General features: G+C 39.0%; 1 protein-coding gene across 3 annotated transcripts; it reads right to left on the bottom strand.

Annotated features, from left to right (window-relative positions):
• Window positions 1–100: 100 nt before the first annotated feature.
• Window positions 101–19,366, bottom strand: LOC146643144 (cell division control protein 42 homolog). Of its 3 annotated transcripts, none has more exons than XM_085396139.1 (6): window positions 19,275–19,366; window positions 13,813–13,917; window positions 5,186–5,258; window positions 4,468–4,577; window positions 3,991–4,188; window positions 101–3,203 (listed from the first exon to the last, which is right to left on the bottom strand). In XM_085396139.1, exons 2-6 carry the CDS (start codon window positions 13,915–13,917, stop codon window positions 3,114–3,116), a joined length of 576 nt encoding a protein of 191 aa, XP_085252265.1. In that variant the 5' UTR covers window positions 19,275–19,366; the 3' UTR covers window positions 101–3,113. The 3 variants fall into 3 exon arrangements, with proteins under 3 accessions (XP_085252265.1, XP_085252266.1, XP_085252267.1); XM_085396140.1 differs by having other exon boundaries at window positions 19,266–19,308; XM_085396141.1 differs by lacking the exon at window positions 19,275–19,366 and adding an exon at window positions 19,137–19,274.
• Window positions 19,367–23,397: the final 4,031 nt, after the last annotated feature.

Here is a 23,397-nt window from a genome sequence, read left to right as displayed (position 1 = left end):
TCTGATTTCAAATGAACAAATTAAAAAGATCCTGGCAATCACACGGATAAAAAAGCAGTTTTCTAATTTCAACAAATAAAGTCCCAGTGAAAAAAAAACATTCAAGTACTGGTTTTATTATTTCCAAACACCCACCACTTCCAACATTCATCTTTTAAAACATCTTTAATTCTTGCTTCGGCTCTCATGTTTCTCTCCTGCCATTAGAAGCTTGTTATCACTTAGTTTCAACCCGGCCAGCAATACTCGAACCAGCTGTTGGCACTCAACCATCAAGTGTCAGAAAAAACGTCTAAAGAGAAAAGGAATTAAAATTCCAGAAACACCAAGTTAAAAAAAATCACCAGGAAACAATAAAGAAAAAAAATCTATATAATACTTATAATCATCCATACATAATCAGAATAAACCATCATCAACCATAGAAAAGAAACAGAGGAGGGAAAGTGGAATTTCAGTTCATTTGAATGGGAAATGATTTCAGTTTAAAGGTTTCAAATGTGTTACTGACTCCTGATCAGTGTCAGAGAACTTTAACATCTCACCAGTCATACCACCTTAAACCATCCTCAGATCAGAGGTTTGTTGATTGTAGCTTTAACTAACTTTATGAAAGATGAATAAAAACAAGCAGCACCGACTCTTTCAGTCCAAGTTTGCTGTCAGAGCAGCAGGTTTCAATAAATGACTGGGAAAATTCAGTCACTGAGGAGGGTTTTTTCTAAAGGTCAGCGCAGCACTTCCTTATTTAAAGGTAGTAAAATGAAATATAAAAACTGTGAAGCCGCTAGAAGATGAATGAAGGTAGAACTGATGTCTTTAAAAGACTCAACTTTAACTTCTCAAACACTGATCAGTCTGATTTTAGCCAATGAAATGACACACAGAATCCTTTAAACCAGCCTAATCCCCTTTAAGGCCTCCAGGAGGAGCCAACGAGTCACCAGAGAACCACCTCGGGTTCTAGCCTGGAGCAGCGAAGCAGGAGTGAACAAAACAAGAGGAGGTCACACGTGGGCCGTTTGTCTGTGTCGACTTTAACAGTTTAATAAGGTGGAAAACATTTAAGAAACTTAAAAAAGGCGCGTCTCACAGTTTTCACACAGTGACTCGTTCTAAAGGAACATTTCGCCCAATCTTTTTCAATATCTCTACTAATGTTTACAGTTAAAAGTTATTGTTAGGAGTTATATAATGTTGTGTGCAGTTGCATGCAAATTCTTGCAAAACATTCCCGTTTCTGTGGTCAGGTGAAAACTGCATGACTTCAGATTTCCTGAATATCCCACATTTGTCCTGTTACCAGGTGGAACTTGAGAAATCTCAGACAATTCAAGACTTAAAGAGTCTGAATATTATTTTTGTTACTTTGGAAAGCAATGCATCCACATGAGAACATCGAGTTTCTAACTTCTCTCAGCTACAGATTGAGGCACTGTTAGCTACTGTGCACACCAATGCATGTGTTGTCCTGTAACGTGCAGCTTCTGCCCAGTTAGTAAATGTTTAGTCTCAGTTATTCTTTTTGACACGGATGAAGTCAAGTTACAGAACTCGCACCTACAGCACGCAGAGGCGTTATAAGGAGGAGACACGGCTCTCAAACAATCCTAAACTGAAGGCTACTGGAGCTGCAGCGGTTAGCAGCGTTGCCTCACAGCAGGAAGGTTCCTTGTTTGAATCCCCTGGTCGGTTTGCAGGCGTGAGTTCACTCCAGCATGTTGGGTTAAACGCTCATTCTTTCAGTGTTTGGAGGAAACAGCTAGGAGGTTTTTTTTACTGCCCAAAGGTGTCGGCTAGATGTTTGTTGATGCTCTTTTTGTTGCTTTTTTGAAACCAGTGACCGAATAAAACAGCACTAATGTTGACTTTCTTATGATCAACACTTTTGATTACATTTAAATCTACAGTTTAAGCAGAGGTGGATGGGTTTATCTACTTTAGGATTTATCTGACCTTGTGTTGGGATCAAACTACAGCTGCTTGGAAAGATGTCCTGCTTTCTTCAAAAGGACTTGCTTGAATTGTATTGTGGATACATTAAGAGCAAACTAGCTCCTTTACCTCAAGTTTCACAGGATTTTTCGCCACAGGATGAGAATGTCAACAAAGGCTTTCTAGAAGCAAACACAGCCACTCAGCAGCTACGCTGAAACACCTCTGGACAATTATTTTAAAGCACTACCTTAAATACTTTTAACTTCACCGCTGACCAGGACATCAAAACTGCACTTACAGAGCAACAGTCAAATCTAATCAAAGCAGCTCTACAGGTTTGACTTGAAATAGGCTTTTTTCTCCTGTAGGTTATTATTTTTTGTATTTAGAGAGTCCTCAGCTGAAAATCTACGAGTGCCACGTGTCTCTCTTATGTCTTACACAAATCCACAAAGCCTGCACAACTGCATATGATTTTTTGGTTTAAAGGTTAAAAATAAAAATTCAAAATCTGTAAACAGAGTTAATCTTTATGTTAACAAAAGAAAAGGGAAAAATACTGCTCAAAGTTTTTTTGTTTTAACGTGGAAAAGTTAACAAATTAAAAAAAGCTATTGTTGAGATCAACAGTGTAGCGCCCGTCACTGCTACTGTACACCACAGCCGTTCAAACTCTGATTACCAAATTATTTCAAGGCTATGAAATCAACAGCAGATCAATCACTAACACAAGTGTCACAAATATAAAGCAGCAGTTTACTGACCCAACACATTGTTCCCAACATTTATTTCAGATATTTTATACAGTTCCTTGTAGATTTTTTTAATGATTTTAAAAGTTTTTGTTAAGTTTCAGCTGCTAACGTGACTCCATCCATTGTTTGTATCTTCAAGGCATCTGAGGTTTAAACTACTATTGCTCAATCTGCTTCCTGCGATTATTAAAACCCTGTTTCCAGGTTAGCGAAGAGTGTTGCTCAAACATGTTAGTCATGTTACGGTGATGAAAACAAAGCGCCTATCCGTTCTAACACCACACCCACGTTAAGTCACTATGGCTGAAGGCACTGTTTAAATGCGTCTACCCTCCCCCCCTCAGTTCCCATCTGGGTTAATAATCTCCTCCTGGTCCACCTCCACCTTCTCCTATCCTCTTCTTCTTCTTGTCATGGCGTCTACAACAGAACGCAGCGCTTTTTGGGTTTGGTGTCCGGAGGCTCCAGAGCTGCCAGGATGGCCTCGTCAAACACGTTCTTCAGTCCCCTCTAAATAAACAAAAACAACCCATTACTAAATAAATAAATAATAATTAATTTAAAAAAAAAAACTGAATTCAAATTTAAATTTCAAAATTCAAAAATTCAATTCACATTTAAAAAGAAAGAAAATTCTACAAAGGAAACTAGAAATGAAAATAGACGACGTCGCCATCCTTTTAGACCGAGGTGGAGTTCTGCCACAGATCTCTGCATGCCTCAAATTTACTTGCAATAAAACAAAGTAAAATAACAAATACTTTTTTCTAATGACCGGAGCTCCTGTCCTCTCGCTGAATGTGCTAGGGGAGGCGGTTTCTGTCTAGCTCTACCAAAAAATACATAAAAATAAATAAAAGAATTTGACTAAATAACATGACCGTATGTAGAATAAGTAGATTAACATGTAGGAGGAAAGTCTTCTGTTTTTAACTAATCAATTACATTTAAGAAGACTTTTTTTAAAGCAGGTAAACACTTGTTCAAATACTAGTTTCAGTTCCTATTTAATACTCACAGGTAATTGTCTGATGATGATTTATTTTTAAAAGTGCTTTTTAAAAGCTGATTAGCAGTTGTAACCAGAATCATGCCTAGTACACGGAGCCACGTGGAAATGAGCCGTTTACAGTTTCACATCTGGACACAGACAGTTCTGTAGCTACACGTCGCCACGCTTATTAGACTTAACTGTGAAACTTCCTTTGACCTCATCAGTTTATCTTTTCAGACCTGAGCTCACATGGATACTAAAGGCCTGTTTCTCCCACTCAGACGACTACTTCTTTCTCCGTACCTGCGTCAGAGCCGAACACTCCACGTATTTGACGGCCTTCAGCTCACGAGCCAGTTTTTCTCCGCTCTCACAGCTCAGGGCTCGCTGTTTGTTCTTGGCCAACTTCTCCAGGGTGTTGCTGTCGTCTCTGAGATCCACCTGAGTCCCCACCAGCAGGAAGGGCGTCCGTGGGCAGTGGTGTGAAATCTCTGGCACCCACTGTGAAAAGACAAGGTCAAGGTCAGGCTTGATGGACTTTAAATGCAACTCCAACTGACCTGAACCCTCCTCTGTGTCCTTAAAGTTACACTGTGAACAAATTTAGATCTAAAACCAAGCTGATGGTGTTCTCAATTAATTTTTACTGAGAAGACAATAACTTGTCATAGTAAATAATTTGGTTTACAGATTATTCTGACAGCCCTTGTTTAAAAAGGTAAAATGTACATGTGTCAATCTTAATCTAGAAACAAAAAACACAGAGAGAGCTAAACAAACCTTCTCTCTGACGTTCTCGAAAGATGAAGGTGATACAACAGAGAAACAAACGAGGAAGACGTCAGTCTGAGGGTAGCTGAGGGGTCGCAGTCTGTCGTAATCCTCCTGACCTGCAGGGAGAGGCACGAGATGACAAAATTAAGCTAATAGAGATAAAAAAACAAAACAAAGCTTCAGGTCCAGTTGAGGTGGGCTCCAGAACTGAGTCAATGCCCATATTAAAGTGTCCAACTTTGGACCACACATGAACATGCGCAGCGTGCTACAAAACAAAAACCTTCCACCCTCTTCACCATAACGACGCAGCGGGTATTTTCATTTAAACATATGGATACTGTAAAGGTTTAATCTTAGGAGTGTGGCTTGTTTATTTGACAGGTAAATGTGGAGCAGATCGCAGTCCACTCGGTCTCACCTCCACCAGCTAACATCTCACACTACCAAAAACTCTCACTCTCTGACTTCCTGTTTTACCAAAAGTGGTGGTGAGATGTAGCCAAAAATTAAGATTTCATGATGCATTTTTTTCCCCAGGAAGTTTTCATCATCTTTTTGACAGAAGAGGGTTAGCACATTGACTTAGTTTTATTTTTAGGTTTTGTAGTGCTTTTAACTCCACTAAAAAAACCTTTCTGTAAATATTAGGCAGTCACTGCTCGTGGGAGTGTGTTCGGTGTTCCTACAGTGAATTAACTGAAATGGTTTTAGATTTTTTTACCTGCAGTGTCAAACAGTCCCAGAGTGTACGGCTCTCCACCGATCATCACCGTCACGGCATAGTTGTCGAACACCTGGGGGACAAAGAGGGGAAAAGGTGAGAAAACAGAAGCCGGATGATATGACAGAGAGAGCAGAAAACAAAAAAAGGAAGTAAAGTGTAGACTGGAAGAAGACTTCTTGAGTTGTTAAATCGTTGAAAAAGGAAGTGCTTTCCTAGTGATTTTGTTTGACAGACGTTCAGCACCGCTGTCATACAAATCAGACAACTCCAGTGTTGAATGTGCAAAGTTAAAAAGGCTAAAATATGAGCACATGATGCTCCATTAAGCAAATCTTTAAGTCATTAAACAGTGGATGAGCGCACCCATCAGCGGTTTCACACCTACAGTTTATTTCCTCCGGTCAGAATCAGTTCAGTTTCTAAACGTGTCAACTGAAAAAGAACAATTTATGTTGGGCGGCTAGTTGCTAGCCTGTGCACATCTATAGTACCTCATGCTTCACAGAATACAAAGAAATAACCGCACGTGACTACGGGAAGTTGTTTTTTTTTAGCTCAAACTTTCAACATCTACATGGTAATTGGGCCTGACTGAGCTCGTATCCTGTTCACACCACAAACGAACTGCTGAGTTCATTTGGAACCGCACAGAGACGTCCTCCAAAGGGTCTCGGTGCGGTTGTTTTGGTCTGCACTCGAGTGCGATTATATTTACATCTGCACAAACGAACTGCAGCAAGAGGGAAAATGAGAAAGTGATTTAAACTGACTAAACACCGCAGGCGTTCACCTCCATGAAACCGATCATTTCCAGTGTTGAGAACGTGTGAAGTGGATTTCTTAACATTGTGTGCTGTATCTAAGACCACTGTCTGGATCTGTATGATGTGATTCAGAGCTGTTATTCTCAAAATTGCCATCTTGGCCAGAGAAATCCAACCTACGTGCTGTTCAACCCTTCTTTTTGAGAGGTGCAGCTACTCGGCCTGGTGTAAAAGAAATCAGGATTATTGTGAACTGTGAATCATGCAAAGCTACTGCAGTAGGGTCCAATGATAAAGATATGGAACTGGAAATGGGTAAAACAGCTGCCCTTTAAATAGTTTATTGCATACATGATCTTTACCAAATTACATGAAATGATGGAAACTGAATATTGTTTTGTTGTTGTTCAGGTAAACAGACCTGCTGCATCTTGGTTCAGTCCTTCCTTTTATTTAATCACAGCCATACCTTCAGGCTGCTGCTGTGTACAATAAAACAGTCCAGTCCCAACACGCCTGCTAACCTTGGCTCGGCGGACGTGCGCTAAAGCAGGGAGTGTTCACGGTGATGACCTCATGCAGTATAAAACAAGGTACGGTCACAGTAGCTGACTGGAAATGCTTGTTGCACGACGATCTTCATAGAGACATGTTTCATCAGCGAGTTTCAAGCTGCTCGACTGTTTCACAAAACAATCAGCACCATTTTGAACTATAACTGTAATGTTATTTAACACAATTATTCATTAACTTAAAAATACAGGCTCAGCTTTTAGTCTCGTCTTGGACTGAAAACCATTTCGGTCACTTAAAGCAACAAGTCTTCACAAGGAGTTTACTTTAAATACTATTCAGATTGGAAACACTGCAAATGAAATGATTAAACAGGCAGAGCTGATTGACCTGCAGACCGTTGGGTGCACACCAGTGGGTGTTTGTGCTCGTGAAGCCCATCTTATTTGGGAGCTGCTGGTCACTGCTGGCCCACAGCCTCCATTGTGTCTGTTTGTGCAGACGGCTGTGAAGCGAGACCCTCGTGACAGCAGACTTGGAGGCATCAGAACAATTGGATGGTAGCCACAGGTCGAGGGAGAAACAGCTAAAGCAGACAGCCAAAAAACACTTTGGTCGCACGCCACCAAAAGTGAATCAGGCGAGATGAGTCAGCAGACGACAGCTTTTCTGGCACGCAAAACATTTTGGGACCCACCAGAGGTTCTGGTCTTCCATCAAAGTAAAATGTTTTTGTTTAATTGCTGAAACTTAACAGAAAGTTCAGTCAAATGACCGAGGATAGCAGGAAAACGCACTGACGTCTGGAAAAGTCACAGACTTTTCGCCTTAGTTATATGCAGACAAATCATGATTATGTGTAATCACGCTCAAAGATCCTGAGCCAGTAAGAAATCCCAGTTAACTGTTAACTGGTTTTACAGGATTTGGCATTAACACGACGGTTTACCATCTTTTTTTAACCCAATGCTAACCTAATGTCCAGAGAAGCTGCTGCTACAACTGTTCAAAATTTCTTCTACTTGTCTGTTTGTTGGTTGTTTATTTTTCTTCCGAGCACAGAGAGGCAGAATTGACCCGACGTTTGATAGACTGATGAAACAGTTCAGAGTGTGCGACACACACGCAGAGAAATGGACAAACAGAGACAGAAGTGCCCTTCAGGTCAAGTTTGGACAGAAACACTGAGTAACTGGCCCCTCCTCTCAAACATCCACCACACAGACAGAAGAAGAGACACAGGTTTGATGGTAAGAGCTTTGGATGGAGCTCAGACTACAGAAGCTGCTGGAAACAGATCACAGCAGACACAGTGGGGAAAGAAAGCGCTGTGCCGAACAGTGTCCCGACAGTGCTGTTACGATAACTGTATTTATATGCCGTTTCAGTTTCATACAGAGCCAAACAACAGCCTGAAATTAAACAATAAACACACTCCTTGTAAAATGTGACAGGTTTGACATCAGATTCCTGTAAGGTGACTTGTTGGTGAGGAATTACTTCCTGGAGAAGACTTACTCTCTCCTAATTTCTTACTGTGTGGCTTGTTTGTCAGCAGATTGACAGGAAACGATGCAGACACATAATACAGCACTGATGTATAGTTGCTCAACACACACACACACACACACACACACACACGCACACACAGAGCAAACATGAAACAGAAAGCGTACAGGAGAATAAAGTGTTTTGTCTAAAACAAGACATTGCTCAACTTAATGCTGCATGATGACTAGCCTCAAAGATTAGGGTTCATTAAGTACGTTGGTGACATTAAGTAATAAGGCGGTGATTAACAACAGGAGAATGCAGGTAGGAACAGGATGTTGCACAGGAATAACAACAATGTGACAGTAAGCAATAAAAACAAAATAACACAGCTTTTGCTGAATCATGTTGGAGGTGTATAAAATCGTATTACTATTCACGGATGATAAAAAATAATAAGCATAAAAAGTTGCATTTATGAGGAAAGAAAGTAAAATTTTACAATAAAACTTTGTTCTTGATATCCCTTTTTTACATTTATATGAAAGTATTTCCACTTCTGTCTTGAAAAGCACCTTTATTCTGAAAATATCACAGTAATTATAATCAGCATTTTGATAATAAAGTTAAGTCTTTAGTACTTATATAAAGGTTTTCCTACATGTAGCGCTAATAAGGAAAAAAAGAGCTCTATGCTAACAGCAAAGAGCTACTATGCTAATATTTTCATTAGTAGGAAGCCACAGACGAGCTGAAAACTACATACAGCTAATACGTTAAGATATGTTTTTACATTATTTTTTTCAGTGGGTAATAATAATAATAATAATAATAATAATAATAATAATAATAATAATGGATTGCATATATATAGCGATTTTCAAGGCACCCAAAGCGCTTTACAATGCCACTATTCATTCACACACTGGTGGAGGCAGCTACAGGTGTAGCCACAGCTGCCCTGGGGCAGACTGACAGAAGCGAGGCTGCCATATCGCGCCATCGGCCCCTCTGGCCAACACCAGTAGGCGGTAGGGTAAAGTGCCTTGCCCAAGGACACAACGACCAGGACAGAGAGCCCGGGGATCGAACTGGCGACCTTCCGGTTACAGATGCGCTTCCCAAACCCCCTGTGGTGACCGTGTCCTGTTTGAGCCTAAAAGTGCTCAAACAGGACTGAGAAAACTAAGAAGAGCAGACAGAAAGCAAACAGTCCAGTCTCGGCAAACAGAGGTGGTCACGTGATGCCCTCACTTCTACTCTTGTTGACTGAGTTTAAGAAGAAGCAGAGCGCATTTTTAAATATGAAAGGGAAAGCTCATAACAACAATGTGGCATTTAAACAATGCATTTGAAATAAAGTAGTTGTACATAAACAAATAATAGATAGATACTGACATGACCATTCCTGCATATACGAGGTACGCCAAACATACAGCCCGGGGAAGAACGAGCCTATTAAAGCAGCGGTCCCCAACCCGTGAGCCACGGACCGGTAAGGGTCTGTGAGACGTTTGGTACCGGGCCGCGAGAGTTGAGGCTCGGGGTGAAATTTATGGTTTTCAGGGTTTTTATCATTAACTCTCTTTCCCTAGGTATTTTCCCATTAAACTTTAATGCATTTAAAAGACCAAAGTACTTTCTGATCTTGATAAGGTTTTAGAATCATAAAGAGGTAAAATGGCAAATACTACTGTTGTTTAAGCTGCAAAACAGTCTAGATGTGAAGGTTGTGCTTTTATACGACAACAATAATCAGTAACAGTCGTATTAATACTGGAAAAAAAAGTGCATTTTTTAACATTAAAAAAAAAAAGAAGATCTTGTTTTAGTAATTGGTGGCCGTCAAAAATCGTAATAAAAATTCAAACAGAATTGGTTGAACGACATTTGTACTGAAGAGTTAAAAATAGTGGAGTGGAAGCGAGGTGAGTGAGATGGACAGTCTGACAGGAAGAGAAAGATAAAAGTTGAGTCAGCACTGTTGCTTCCGCAATTCTCAAACAGTGCTGACTGCTGACAGATCAAGCAATGGCACCAACAGAAAACAGAAGACAATTACTCATCAGTTTGCAGTCCCTACTCACAGACCCTACCCATCATCAATTAGGAGGCATTTCAGATATTTCTAGCAGGGCTGCAGAGCCTGTCAACGCTCAGCAAGCCGTTTTCTGATGGCAACAAACCACAGAGTCAGAGAATGCCGGATCAGCTGAGCTGAGGCGCACATGGACCACATTTGTGTCACGCTGCAGAGCTTGCGAAGCTTCTTCCTCATCGTGCTGCTGCAGCGTGACGCAACACTTTTGAATAGTCACGAATCAAACAGGATGTCAGGAGACAAGCACACATTTCTAATCCTGCAGGTACAGACATGAAACCACCGACTGCACGCACCAAAAACGACACAAACGTGTACAAGAATCAGAACAAACAGCGAGCGCTAGAAAGTTTACAACTTCAGGAAATGATGTGCAAAAACTCTTGAAGGTGTGAAAAAGAACTTTTTACCAAAATATCATCCAGCTTCATGCTTGAGTGCAAAAGGGTGCTGCTACCAAGATACAATTCACTGTAACAAATTAAAAGAGGACAGCTTAATGAATGCAGTAGGAGCTTGGACCCAGTAGCAGGGTTTATAAGTCATCATTTAGCAAGCGTATTGTAAAAACTTTTAAGCCCTTCATTTTTATATGCAACATTTAACTTGTAGCATTTTCTGTGTGTGAACTGTCACAACCTCTCTCTGCCTAATGGAGAAGCTGTAGCTCAGGAGGTTAGGAGCGGTTCATCTGTAATCGCAAAGTTCGATCTGCAATGCGTTCATTGCAGTAGCAGTGTGTGTGTGTGGTGGATAGAAAGCACTAAAGTATAAACAATAAGTGTTTGTATGAAAGGGCCATGTTGTATAAACAGAGCTGAAAAGCACTACATAAGAACCAGTCCACTTACCATTTATCAAGATGTCAGCTTAAATCTAAGGTGGAGCTTAATCAATATTTGGCTCTGTTGGCTCAGCAGTATGAGAAACAGACCTCGAAGTGTAACGTAGTGTCTCCTTTTCTAACATTTCTTACTCTCTATCAAGAACATTTAGTTTTTTTTTCAACGTGTTTTTATAGGTATAAAGAAAAGTCCAGCTTGATCATGTGTCAACCTTGAAAACTGTAACATCAGCACAAATTTAATTTAGGAACCATTTTTCAATAAAGATTAGAGGAAAGTGGGTCAACCAAGTTATTCCATGTAAAAATGTTTGATGACCATTACTGGTTTAAATCTATATTGAGAAAAATATTCCATGAAAGACAACTGACCTTATATTGCCTTTGGGCTTTTGGAGCCTTGACCTGACTAAAAAATAATTGAAAAAAGAAAAGAAAAAAAAGCACTATGCTGCTGAAAAATGAAAAATAGATATTTGCAAAATTCTGCCTAAATATGTATTTTACCTGGTTAATGTGTGTGGGGGGGGGGGGGCGTGGTCTGCAGCACCACTGCAGGGGAAGCGGACGCACCTGAGCGGCACCCGCAATCACGCCTCGCCGCCTTAACGTCTGTGCCATCTATGCTGTTGTGTTGTTGTTGGTGTGTGTCGGGCTGTGGGCTGAAACGCTACAGCCGGCTGTGTGCGTACAGCAACCGTGTGTGAAAAGTGGTCAATAAAGAGATGTTGAAAAGCGTGTTCATGGAAACATCGTCGGGTCTGCCGTGATATGTTTACAACGGGACTTCTGCTCCTGAACCTCTGCGCACAGCGTCTGCAAATCGGGGCTGTACGCAGTCACTTTCATCTTTACGCAGGACTGTAAGCTGTCGTCTGTGGGGCGTGAGCGGTGTTTGTCTTTAAACATAGTTCGCGGTGGAGAACAGCTGCTGACATAATGTGGATCCGAAGATCCATAATTGGCCTGCCTGGGGTTGAAAGTCTCGATAAATCCATGGCGTTTCGGTGGGTACACCGGCTTCCGCGAGTGTGACGCTTATTTTGAGCGATGAAAAAAATATTAAATATAATTTTATTTTTATATTTCAATATCACAATAATCTTCCAATTTAGAACTACAAGTTAAAAAAAAGAACTAACATAAATAAAATACACTTCAGCAAAATACTTCTAATTTATTTTCCCAAACCACGCGGAGCCGCATTAGAAGGACTAAAGAGCCGCAGGTTGCCGACCCCTGGTTTAAGATATTTGAGAAAAATATATGTGATGTAATTTCAAGGTGCTGCTGACCAAAAGAGTTATAATAACACTAGAAATGTTATTAGAAAACACTGGATATATCTGGAGACCAAACATCAACGTCTCATACAAACTTTGCCTACTATAAATGAACACAGTGAGACCAAATGCAAAAAGGAGGTTTGTTTCAGTTTGAGTGTCTGAAAAGGTGTGTTTTATTGTTCCTTGAATCCACCTCACCTCTGCTTGAATGGCACGTGCATAGTTGATGCACATATAATAACTCTGAGGGCAAAGCTTGTGTGAGCACAGAAAATTTAAGGGGACATGGATGTGTGCACATGTTCATCATCGGATGAAGAAATTTACAGCACTCAGTCTTAAGTTGTCCTTACCAGACTGGTACAGGTAAGTATGATTGGTCTAGGTAAACTAAAGGGGACGGGTCTTTAACTTATCTGATGAAATTTCACATATTTTTGTATCATTTATGACCATTTGTTGACCAAAATTTAGTCGTAGCGTTCCACAGGGTTCTGTGCTAGGACCAATATTTTTCTCATTATACATGTTTTCTATATCACAGAAACACTGCACATATTTTGATTTCTTTGACAATGATACACAATTAGATCAGGAAACACATAAATTAGTAAACTACAGGCTTGTCTCAAACAATTCAATTCCTGGATGACCTGTAATTTTCTACTTCTACATTCAGACATATTTACACATAGAAAGCTTTGAAATGACTACTGAAGTCTGTTGATTTTATATTTAAAAAAAAGACATATTTATATGTGCTTCACATCAAGAAAGTTTCACATCACTAATTTGCCAATGCACTTCTTCTACAACTTCTCAACCACTACATGATGTTTTGCTGTGGAACACTCCTAACAGACCTAGAGAAGTGAGAGTTACTGCTGCAGCACGTTTCATTTTGAATTTATCTGCACAAAATATTTGAAATGTTACAGTTACAAGCAAGACGTTTGCTTATATATCGTTTTACACAGCATAATGAAAATAAAGGATGAACAAACAGCCTGACTACAATGACTTGATTCAAACTTGTTATTGATCAAAGTAAAGTTCATCCTGTTTTTTTATTAAAATGATACACTTGTACCGCAGTACATGCAATTCGTTTATGTACATATAAATGAAATGTAATCTTTGAAGGTGATGTGTGTTAACGCATTTTTAATAGAACTGATTGAAGCCCATCAAAAGCCATTAAAAAAATATTTCAGTACAAAATATAAGAGTCATAAACGACCCAACTTGGTACTTTCAGTTCTTAAAAGACTCCAGAGTTTTATTACAGTGTACTACTACCAAGTTTTGGTACCCATTCCCATCTTTTAAAAATAAAAGTGAAGCTGAAATATGAGTGACACTCTCTCACTGAACTGGAAAGGTATGTGCATGCTGTAAATACAGTGGCGTCGATACTGACGATACTTTTTTCAGAAACCTGTTTATGTAACCTACGTACAGCATTTACCCATCTATCAGTATCACTCCACAGGAAAGACCTGCACACTGGGTGTTACAAGGAATAAAGTGGCCCGTGCTGCTGCTGTGCATCAGCTCTCTGTCATTTCAAGTATTATTACTTTGGGGAAGTGAAAAAGTTACTCGTGTTATTTGAGACTACTCACCGTAGGAACGTATTCAGAGGGAAACTTGTTTGTCGTGTATGAGATGAGCAGGCATGTCTTTCCCACTGCACCATCACCCACCACCACACACTTTATAGTTTGCATCTGAGGAGGAGAAAAGTAGAAAACCTTCTTATTAAAACAAACACAATCTCCATCTGTGTGTTTGTTTCTTTATCCCTGAACTGATCCTAAAACCACAAGGAGCTAGCTACCAAACCTGGCACACAGGTACACCTTAGATCCCTGAGGTGTTCCTATGTATGTCATATATTTAAACGTCATCATGTTGCCTAGTAACCACCTACCAATGGGCTGATATGGCTCATTTATCGCATTTTTGCACCTTACAGAACCTTATAAAAAAATCACCATATCATTTTTATTTCACACAAAATTTTATTTTTATCCACAAAATTGAACTGTGCACCGATATAATGCACCTACAACACCTTATGAAAACACCTTCTTGTTTTAATTTCATGATTAAAAACACCACATTTAAATCCACAAAAGTTAGCATAGTAGCATAGTGAGCATATGCTGGTTAAGAAAAAAGGACATATCAGTAACTAAGTGTACAACAGATGTGAGACAGGGAAGTGGGGTCTCTGGAAGACTGTTGGAATGACAAAATAAGCCCCTGACAGACCTTAATCAGGTGTTTGTCCATAATGAAAGTAATTAGATATGTTATACATAATGGAAATCACCTGATGAGTGTTGCCTTTAAGACAAAAGCAACTTTTTGAGACAATCTGTACCAAGTCTAAAAGGATCTATGAGAATAATCTAAGGTTTAATCTACTTGAATCACTGAGAATGAAAGTATTAATAGGCTGTAGTTGTACTTCAGTCATTATCAAACTGAGCATCCGGTGCAACTGCTACATTTCAGGGGCTTTCCATAAGCGAGGTGATGCCCTGCTCTTGATTCTGCACCTCCCACCAATGCTTCATGTGCAGAAGGGTAACCATGGCAACATAACTGTATACAAACAAGCCTTGACAATATGAGACAAAAGATTTCAGTCATTACAGTCGATGCTTACGACACAATTTCCAGTTACTTTTAATTAAGTTTTAGTGCAAGCAGACACAGCTGCTCTGTAACAGGTTGATTTTATACAGAAGCAAATAAATGTGAGAAAACGACTTCTCCAACCACCCTCTTAATCAAATGATTTTTATCTACATGTAATTTCCACACAACTTTAGTATATCAAATGAAGTCATGTATAAATTTTAGCTTCATACTGTGAGTGTTTTCCAAGTTGCAGGCCCTCAAAGTAGACAACGGGCTATATTTTGTGTCGTTTCATCTGTATTATTTTTTCACCTTATCTTCAGGGCTAAAAAACACATTTAGGTGTTGTTAAAAACATCACTCAAATCAATCAAGTGTCCAAATCTCATGCCAAAATTTTGTTTGAGAATTGTTTTTCAACTTTGAGCACCAGTTTATAGGGATATATCACCAGCAAAATCTCACACAGTAATGCCAGTAGGCATTGTTACACTGGCTCTTTGGTCTGTTTTCTCATAACTCCCCTGGACAAAACCTACATGCATTTCTGGACAGCTTTAAGGGTCATATTAACATGCAAGATTTTCTATGTAGTTATGTTTTGATACTATGCTCAACTTGCCACTGTGTTGTGTCAAGTAAGAGGGCGAAGCATTAACTAATTTACTATGTATAGATGCTTATGGGTGATCAAAATGTAGATTAAATTACTTTTCCAAACACCTGCTCAGTTGCAGGTTTAAGAATTATTAAATGGTTTTTATGCCCTTTTTTCTCTGCCTGTTTGCATCAGGTGATATGAAAATGCAGAGTCAGTATGAGACTGGCTGATGGAAACACTGCCTGGTCTGTGGCGCGATGTTTACTACACAATGACTAGAGAACCTGTGACCTCTCTGATGCCGAGCAGCTCTCATACCCACTCTGCGGCTTCATTAAGAAGGACAATGGTTAGAGGGCTATGGCCTGCCACTTCATCACTGGCTCTTTGTTTGGGTAAATTTGCAGTGCCAGAATTCAGCTGAACTCTGATGAGTCAGAAACAAGGTGGCCAGTCATTTGCAGGCATGAAGACACCAGTTATGTCTGCAGAATTCATTTGTCAGCAAAACATAGTTTTGGGAAATTAGCGCTAGCTGAGTCTTTTCAATGCCCCTTTCTGCCCCAGTTGCATCCAGATAATTTTCATTACAGGGCTCATTTCTAAAACCCTAAGCATTTTAGCTTAGGGGTGGGCTGTAGCTCAGGCGGTAGAGCAGGTCATCTACTGATCAGAAGATTGGTGGTTTGATTACTGGCTTCCCCCTAGTCTACATGCCAAATATCCTTGGGCAAGATACTAACCGACGCATCCATTGGAGTGTGAATGTGCATGAATCTTAGATAGGCACTAACAGCTTAGAAAAGGTGCTTGTGTGAATTGGTGTGACTGGCCGAATGAATTTGTTGTAGAAAGCTCTTTGAGTGCTCAGATAGAGTAGAAAAGCGCTATATAAGAACGAGTCCATTTACCATTTAGCAGAGTTCAGTTGGACTACAAAGACCAGTGAAAGATAATGTACAATTAATATTTAGTATTCTATATATGTTGAAGGACATTCTCAAATCGTCTAAATACTAAACTACTTTGGATGTCAGTTTGCCTTAAGATGCAACTACTGCTACAACTTTCAATAGCTCAGTTTTCTTGGTTGCCCGTATTGATGTCCTTATTCAAGACTAGCGAAATACTTATTGTTGAAATATGTTAGTTTAAAAGACTTGCTGTTAGACTGAACTGCTGTATTCTTGTCAGTTTACTTTGCTTTTATGGGAAAACAGAAAATATGTTTTTATAGAAAAATAACATTTTTTATGTCTGAAGAAAACTTCAATTACACTTGAGGCCAACTCCAAAAATTAGCCAAATTCATTAGCTAACATCTTGTCAATCATAAGTCATTTGCCAATAACTGCAGTTTAACACTTAGATCCACCCATCACCTGTAATGCAGTGTTTCAACACACCAAGATGGTAAACGCAAGCTTGGGACGGGACTTTTACTAGAGTAGGATGTCACGACAGCTATGTCTTTTATCTATCTGTACTGTAATAATGGTTGTGGCTGGCCGACACATTTCTACTACTGTTTGTGAGTAAAAATATTTTGTTTTCATACTATTTGGTATTTGAATAATATCAACATTAGCAATACATCAGAAATAAAGCAATGGACTTGTGTTAAATATTTTGGGATATTTAAAATTTTTACCCCTGATTTATCACAAAGGTTCTGGATGGCGCTCATTTGTAGTGAGTGTAGGCCATCAACCTGCTGTTTACTACAGCTTTTAAAATGCCGGCTGTAAAGCGTCCACATCTATTTACTCAGGAGGAGGTTGTAAAGCTTTGTGAAAGTAGTCCGATATGAGTCGATGAGTCAGTGAATCTCACTTCTGACCAATGACAGCTATACTGAGGTGAGATTAACCTTTCTGCCGGTAAGCACTCCTGCGTTTGCCAGTGTTACCTGGTATTACTGAAAGCTTCTTTGAAATGGATCAGTTGTCAGACTCTAACACTAAGCAAATAGCCTCTCATACCATTTAAGAACATAATCAAGTTGTTTATCAGAGGAAAAGTGTTATTTATACACACTCAAGCCATTAGCTGACATAATATTAGCCTATATCCGGTAGTTGTTATAGGCGGCTCATTGTCAGCTGCCCAGAGATGGGACAGTTGGATGTGTGATCTGCTGACATGAATCATATAAATATGCCTGTCGACATACACATTCCTATGCTAGAGCCCTGACTTGAGTCCAGGAGATCAGGCTTTAGGTGAAGAGGATGAGATGGAGATAAGAGAGGAGAGAGCGTTAGTGGAGGGTGTAGAAGAAGGAGGAGAGGATGAGAAATGTATCATAATTGACACTTCACAGTAGTACTCAGGAATCTGGAACGTGCTAATAGAAATACAGTGGGATACAGAGAGTTATACATCTATTATATAATTTGGCACTCCCCCACTTAAAGTCACTTCTGACTCTAAAAATAAAATTACATTAAAAATAACAGCAGGAGCCAAAACAGCAACTTTGTGGCTTTAAAAATCTAAGCAGAATGCAAAATTAATGATGCTGGTTGCATCTGTCTTTTCTATACGGTCTATGGAAACAACAGACAGACAACAGCACCTGACATTGATAAATTTTATCATTTGTTCAGATAATTAGTCAATGCATCCCATAACAATACTAACAACTGGAGTTCACCAACTCAAATGAACGTGAGCAAGAATAAACCATGTAGATAATGGTTTATTTATGCTAAAAAACAAGATACTAGTATAGCTTTATATCCTACATATCTTTCCATCCCGTTGCCTCACCCGGCTGCAGCAGATGCAGAGTTTTTTCCTTCCCTATGTGGCCAAAGGGTTGCTCATAGGGGGTCATCTGATTGTTGGGATTTTCTCTGTATTCTCTGTATTATTGTAGGGGCTTTACCTTACAATATAAAGCGCCTTGAGGCAACTGTGTGATTTAATGCTATATAAAAAAATTTGAACCTAATCGAATCGCCTTTAAAAGCTAAAATATCCAAAAATTTTAAAATGGTAACTTCAAGGAAAGCATAGTGTTTATAAGTTTTATATAAGACACTTTCAACTTTCGTTGTCAAATTTAAGATAGATTTTGTATGAGGTACTACCAACAGCAGTTTAATAACACCGACTCGTCAAATAGAAAAGTCAACAGAACCCTGAGCAAACACCGACAACTTCAACTTATTTATGGCAACTTTTTCAGCTGTAAATGGTTAAAAATCCATTCAAGTGTTGCTGCTTTTCACTCACTTCCGCATGTGAAGCTGTCCACTTACTTACAGTAAGATTTTAATCGCAGGCCTGCTACTTGTACAGTAACTGAGTACAGATTTCTTTATGTTTTAACGCCTAACGTCGCTACCTGCTGACAGTTTTTCACGGAAATAATCTGCTAAAAGTTTATCATTAAAAGTTTTACTTCTTCGAAGCTCGCTAACTGAGGCTAAGCTAACCTAAAGTTACATCCGCCCAGACCCCCACCCACAGCAAAATAACCTGCTTAAAAGTATTTTAACATAAAGATAATGACAAAAACAATCTTAAAAGACGCGTGTGTAAACTTTATAAATAAGAGGGTTAAACGTTGTAGTTTACCTTCCAAAAATATAAAAACAAAAAAACAACGTACCGGTAACTTTGGGCAGAGATTTAACAGCGAAGCTAGCTTAAAGTTAGCTCAAGGAAATCATTTGTTTTGACAACTACCGTATAGGAGAGTGAGCTGTCAGCTCACTAACAGCCAGTTTTAACTCCGGAAAGATGAGCCCAACACCTCCCGGTGATTTTTGTGGATATTTCAGTATTTACCACCGATAAATCGTTAACGTCACTTACAGCGCCTACCTTTTCAAGCCACAGCCGCTGGACTTGCTATAATGCGGTGCTACGTTCAGGTGCTTCCTGTAAACTACCCCTCCTCACCCGAGGCGGAAGGCGGAACTATGACCCATGTTATATTCAAGTTCCTCTGTTTTTATTACTCTTCATGTATAAAAGCGTTTGTTAATTCTAACTCGCTTTAATTTAGTTAACATCACAAAAATATATAAATTAAAAGTTATGGTACATGAGTTTTTATTCATTATTTATTTAGTTTTTATTTCCGGTTTTAATTTTTAAAAAATCAAGCTTTGTGTGGAAGGTATGTGAGAATTTTTATGGCTTAAAAATTACCACGTTCCTGTACTTAAACCAATCACTGTAAAATACAATCTTTATTAATCTTTCAGTCTTTCTTTTATTAGTCTTTTATTCTGTAATTGATTTAAAACAACACGGCCACAGGTAATAGGTAATGTATTTATTATTTAAAAAAAAAATCTTATTAAAATAACACTGTATTACATTATAGTTACATTACAGTGCAGGTGTAATGTAAATTCTTGTGCAATCACAAAAAACAGGCAGGCACTCAAAGGTCTGCTCGTTATGAAATTTACATCACTGAGAAATTTTGCATCTGTAAGAAATGCAAATTTTATATTTTTTAATTTTATATTTTTCTCAGAAAAATAGAAAAATTTGCTTAACATGATCAAACACCCAGTCAGGCCTTCACCTGTCCAAGCCTATGAGGGCATCATGCTCACCACATTGGTGGCTTTGCGCAGTGACATCGTCACAGCTTGGAAACATTTATACTCCCAGTGAGAGCATGAGTAGGAGTAAAGATTTTTAAAGTTTCATCGTTTCAAACTGTTGCAACATCTCTTTCATTAACATTGCAGTAAATGCCAACACGATCATAAACTTGTGTCTTTAATTTGGCTGTGGCAACAGGGGCACTTGCTAAAATGGTAGGAAACCTGGGAGGTCAGCATGGCCAAAACAGTGCAGCTAGTGCCTGCGGATGTGACGTCACTTTGTCTTTGTCGTCACTTTGTCTCCCTGCAACAACCAGGTGTAAATAGGTTCTTATATTCACCACCTGAGCTAGAGCACAAGCTTATTTCTAATCCTCTGCTCAGTTTTCAATTTTCAGAGCTTATATTCTACGGTCTTTAAACATTTTCTTTCTTCGAGATTTGTGGTTAAATTATGTCTCTTCTTTCTGTTATTATTCATTGTGTTTTTTGTCACTGATTTTTTAAAATACATGTGTCTAAAATAGAAAGTAAAACAGTTTTATCGTGATCAAACAAAACCAGGACAACAGAGAAGTGGTTTCACCCATTTTTGGTTGAGAAGAAAATGATTTAAAAGATAATCTAAAACAGTCCCTGGATGCACAATCAGAGGTCATCTTAGCATTAAAAGGTACAACATAGAGCCACATAATCGAATTTAAAACTGATATTTTAGGTTAACAGTAGAGATTCGCATTAATAACCTGGCTCCAGTTCAATAAAATGTAAAAACCACACATAGACTGACAGATTTTCCTCAGTGATCACCAGAGGGAGATAAAGTACACACTGAGGATACTTTTGTTTTTCTTTTTAGGGTCACTGCAATGCTCATTTTCAAGGGCCATTTTACACGTTTTAACACAACCAGAGAGCGTCCTGGTGTTCTCTGCTACTTCAGAAATCTCCATGGATTCATACACTCCACACTTGCTGACATTTCCATTTGAGCAACGAAAAAATTAGGAAAAGATTTCAAATTCAAGGCACCTTTAAAATGAGCAATTCAGCCTGTAACGTGCTACATTTTTTGTATCTGTTTAACAAAACATGTTAAATTTCATTGTATATGATTAGTATTAGCCACTGAATGCGCGCCCTGCTTGTTTAATCTATAGACAGCATGGATGTAACACTGTGAAATCGCTCATCGGTTAATGAAATCCTGTTTTGGAGTCTCATGCTGATAGTTTTTGCCTTCGTTATCTTTGCTAACAACTATACTTTATTTACAAAACAAAACTCCCTGATATAATATTTTATTCAATATGACCTGAAATGAGTGGCTAAGGCAGAAAATGATTATTTACTGCAGTAATAGAGCGAAGAGTCCAAACTTTTTTCCAATAGTCTTCTGTGCAAACAGATTTCTTTTTGCAACTAGAGGTGTTGCCCCCTGCTGGTCATTAAAAATGCCTTTAAAAAAGTTTAAAATAGATTTTAAACATTTATATGATACATTTTAAGTCATCCAAGAAATAACTAAGTATATTATAGTATACTATACAAGTTCTTACACCAATCCAATCTAATTTGTTTCCCTTGACCGCAGTGGAAAACAGCGTGAGGTCAGGGAAGAGCTGTTCTGCTGTGTCGAAATGATCAGACTCTGGTCGATAATGAGTTAGGAATTCGATGTGGACAGTTCATAAGCTTGTAAAAATAGCCATGTAGATGAGTATGAGTGAATATGCAAGCTGGTCCTCTGTATTATGTCTTTAATAGGGATAAATCTGTTTGTTTGGTTGGCCTGGTCAGCACTGATGTGCTGGAGGTGAAGGGAGACCTCGCTGAGGGAAAGGCTTGTCAACCTTCAGCGATAATGCAGCAGAAAATGAGATAATTACAATGCGAGGTGCTCCTCTATTACTCCGTCCCTCTGGATGGCCTCGCTGTTTTGCTCACTTCACATGCATTTCATTGCTTTTTGATCTCATCAGTGCTTTTTGGGGAAAAAAATCCTCTTTGTTGCTCCCTCATGTTTTTTTCTCATCTGCCCCCATTTCTCTCTCTCTCTCTCTCCTTCTGTATATATGTTTCTCTTAGTCGCTCACCCATAGCTAACCACAGGGATTGATGCCAATGACGATGTGCCGCTTGTCTCCCAAAGATAATCCCATTAAACTCAGGAATTTAATTATAGATTATCTCACACTCTCGCACACACACAGAAGTGCACCCAGAGACGTTCGCACAGGTGGATGTATGCACCTGCCTGATAATACTCTTGCATGCAGGCAAAGACACACCATAATAGACAACCGTGACACACACTGAGCACACACTGGCTTCACCCTTTTGCCCTATCAATGTGTATCAGTGTCACTCTCAGCATTAGCAGCGTCACCGGTCTGTTTTTAGAGCAGCAAGGACACAGCTCAACACGATTCTGCACAGAACAAAGGAAGAACAATGAAGTTATGGTGAGCTCTGTCCAGAACGCAGTCACAGTTCCTGTAAACTCATCAGTTTAGAAGCATTTTCAGGACACGACGGTGGATTTGCGCCGCAGGCCAGAATTTGATTTGGTGAAAGTAAAATTTTATTGGTGAAAGATCACTGGAGTCTTTGGTTACACCACCATAACTTAACCAAGTTACAAACAAATCGGGAAATATCACACAACACCAGTGAAAATATAGAGATACAAGTTTTAGTTAAATCATGAGTACAAGTTAATATGGAAAGCACCTTCGCTGTGTGGTAAAAAGTGGATAAATTAGCGTGTACGTGCATTAAAGGGACAAAACTAAAAATCAAAACAGAAGAAACAAAGCTGGTTAGTTTCTCAAGAGCATTTCTTTCATCTCTCATTCTGTAAAGAGTAAACATGCTTTTAGCCTTCTGCCCTACACATGGATATCTACTAAAGAAAAACATCTGCTGGGTAAAAATGAATAGGATGCACAAAATATGAAATCCAGGCAATTCATTTTCTTTTTTACAGACTCCCAAACAATCAGTAAATTAGCTGCTGGAACTGACAGCCCTCATTATAAACAGCTTCAATTTAAGGCTCGGGGTTTTATTCAAGCACTGAATCATCATAAATTTAGGTTATATATGCTTAAATGCAGATTTTTGGTAATTACGCTCTGAAAACTTTACATTTTCACCACCAGAGGGCAGCATTTTGTCAGTCGGTATGTTGCTACTGTTCTTTAATTTCTTTAATTTCTTTTTTAGTCCTTCCTCATGTCCCCACAAGGATTTTCCCGTTTTCAGGCAAACATTGTAACTAACAGTTGATGTGTTTAATGACCCGCCTGGTTAAACAGGTTAAATCAGTATCACAGGAAAGTACAGCACGGCCATAGTTCAACTTCACTTGATATCTTTTT

The sequence above is a fragment of the Rhamphochromis longiceps genome, linkage group LG22, assembly GCF_057381845.1.
Source record: "Rhamphochromis longiceps isolate RC_006_pf linkage group LG22, R_longiceps_female_GT1.1, whole genome shotgun sequence".
NCBI lineage: Eukaryota > Metazoa > Chordata > Actinopteri > Cichliformes > Cichlidae > Rhamphochromis > Rhamphochromis longiceps.
This window is presented reverse-complemented; position numbering and strand designations above follow the sequence as displayed.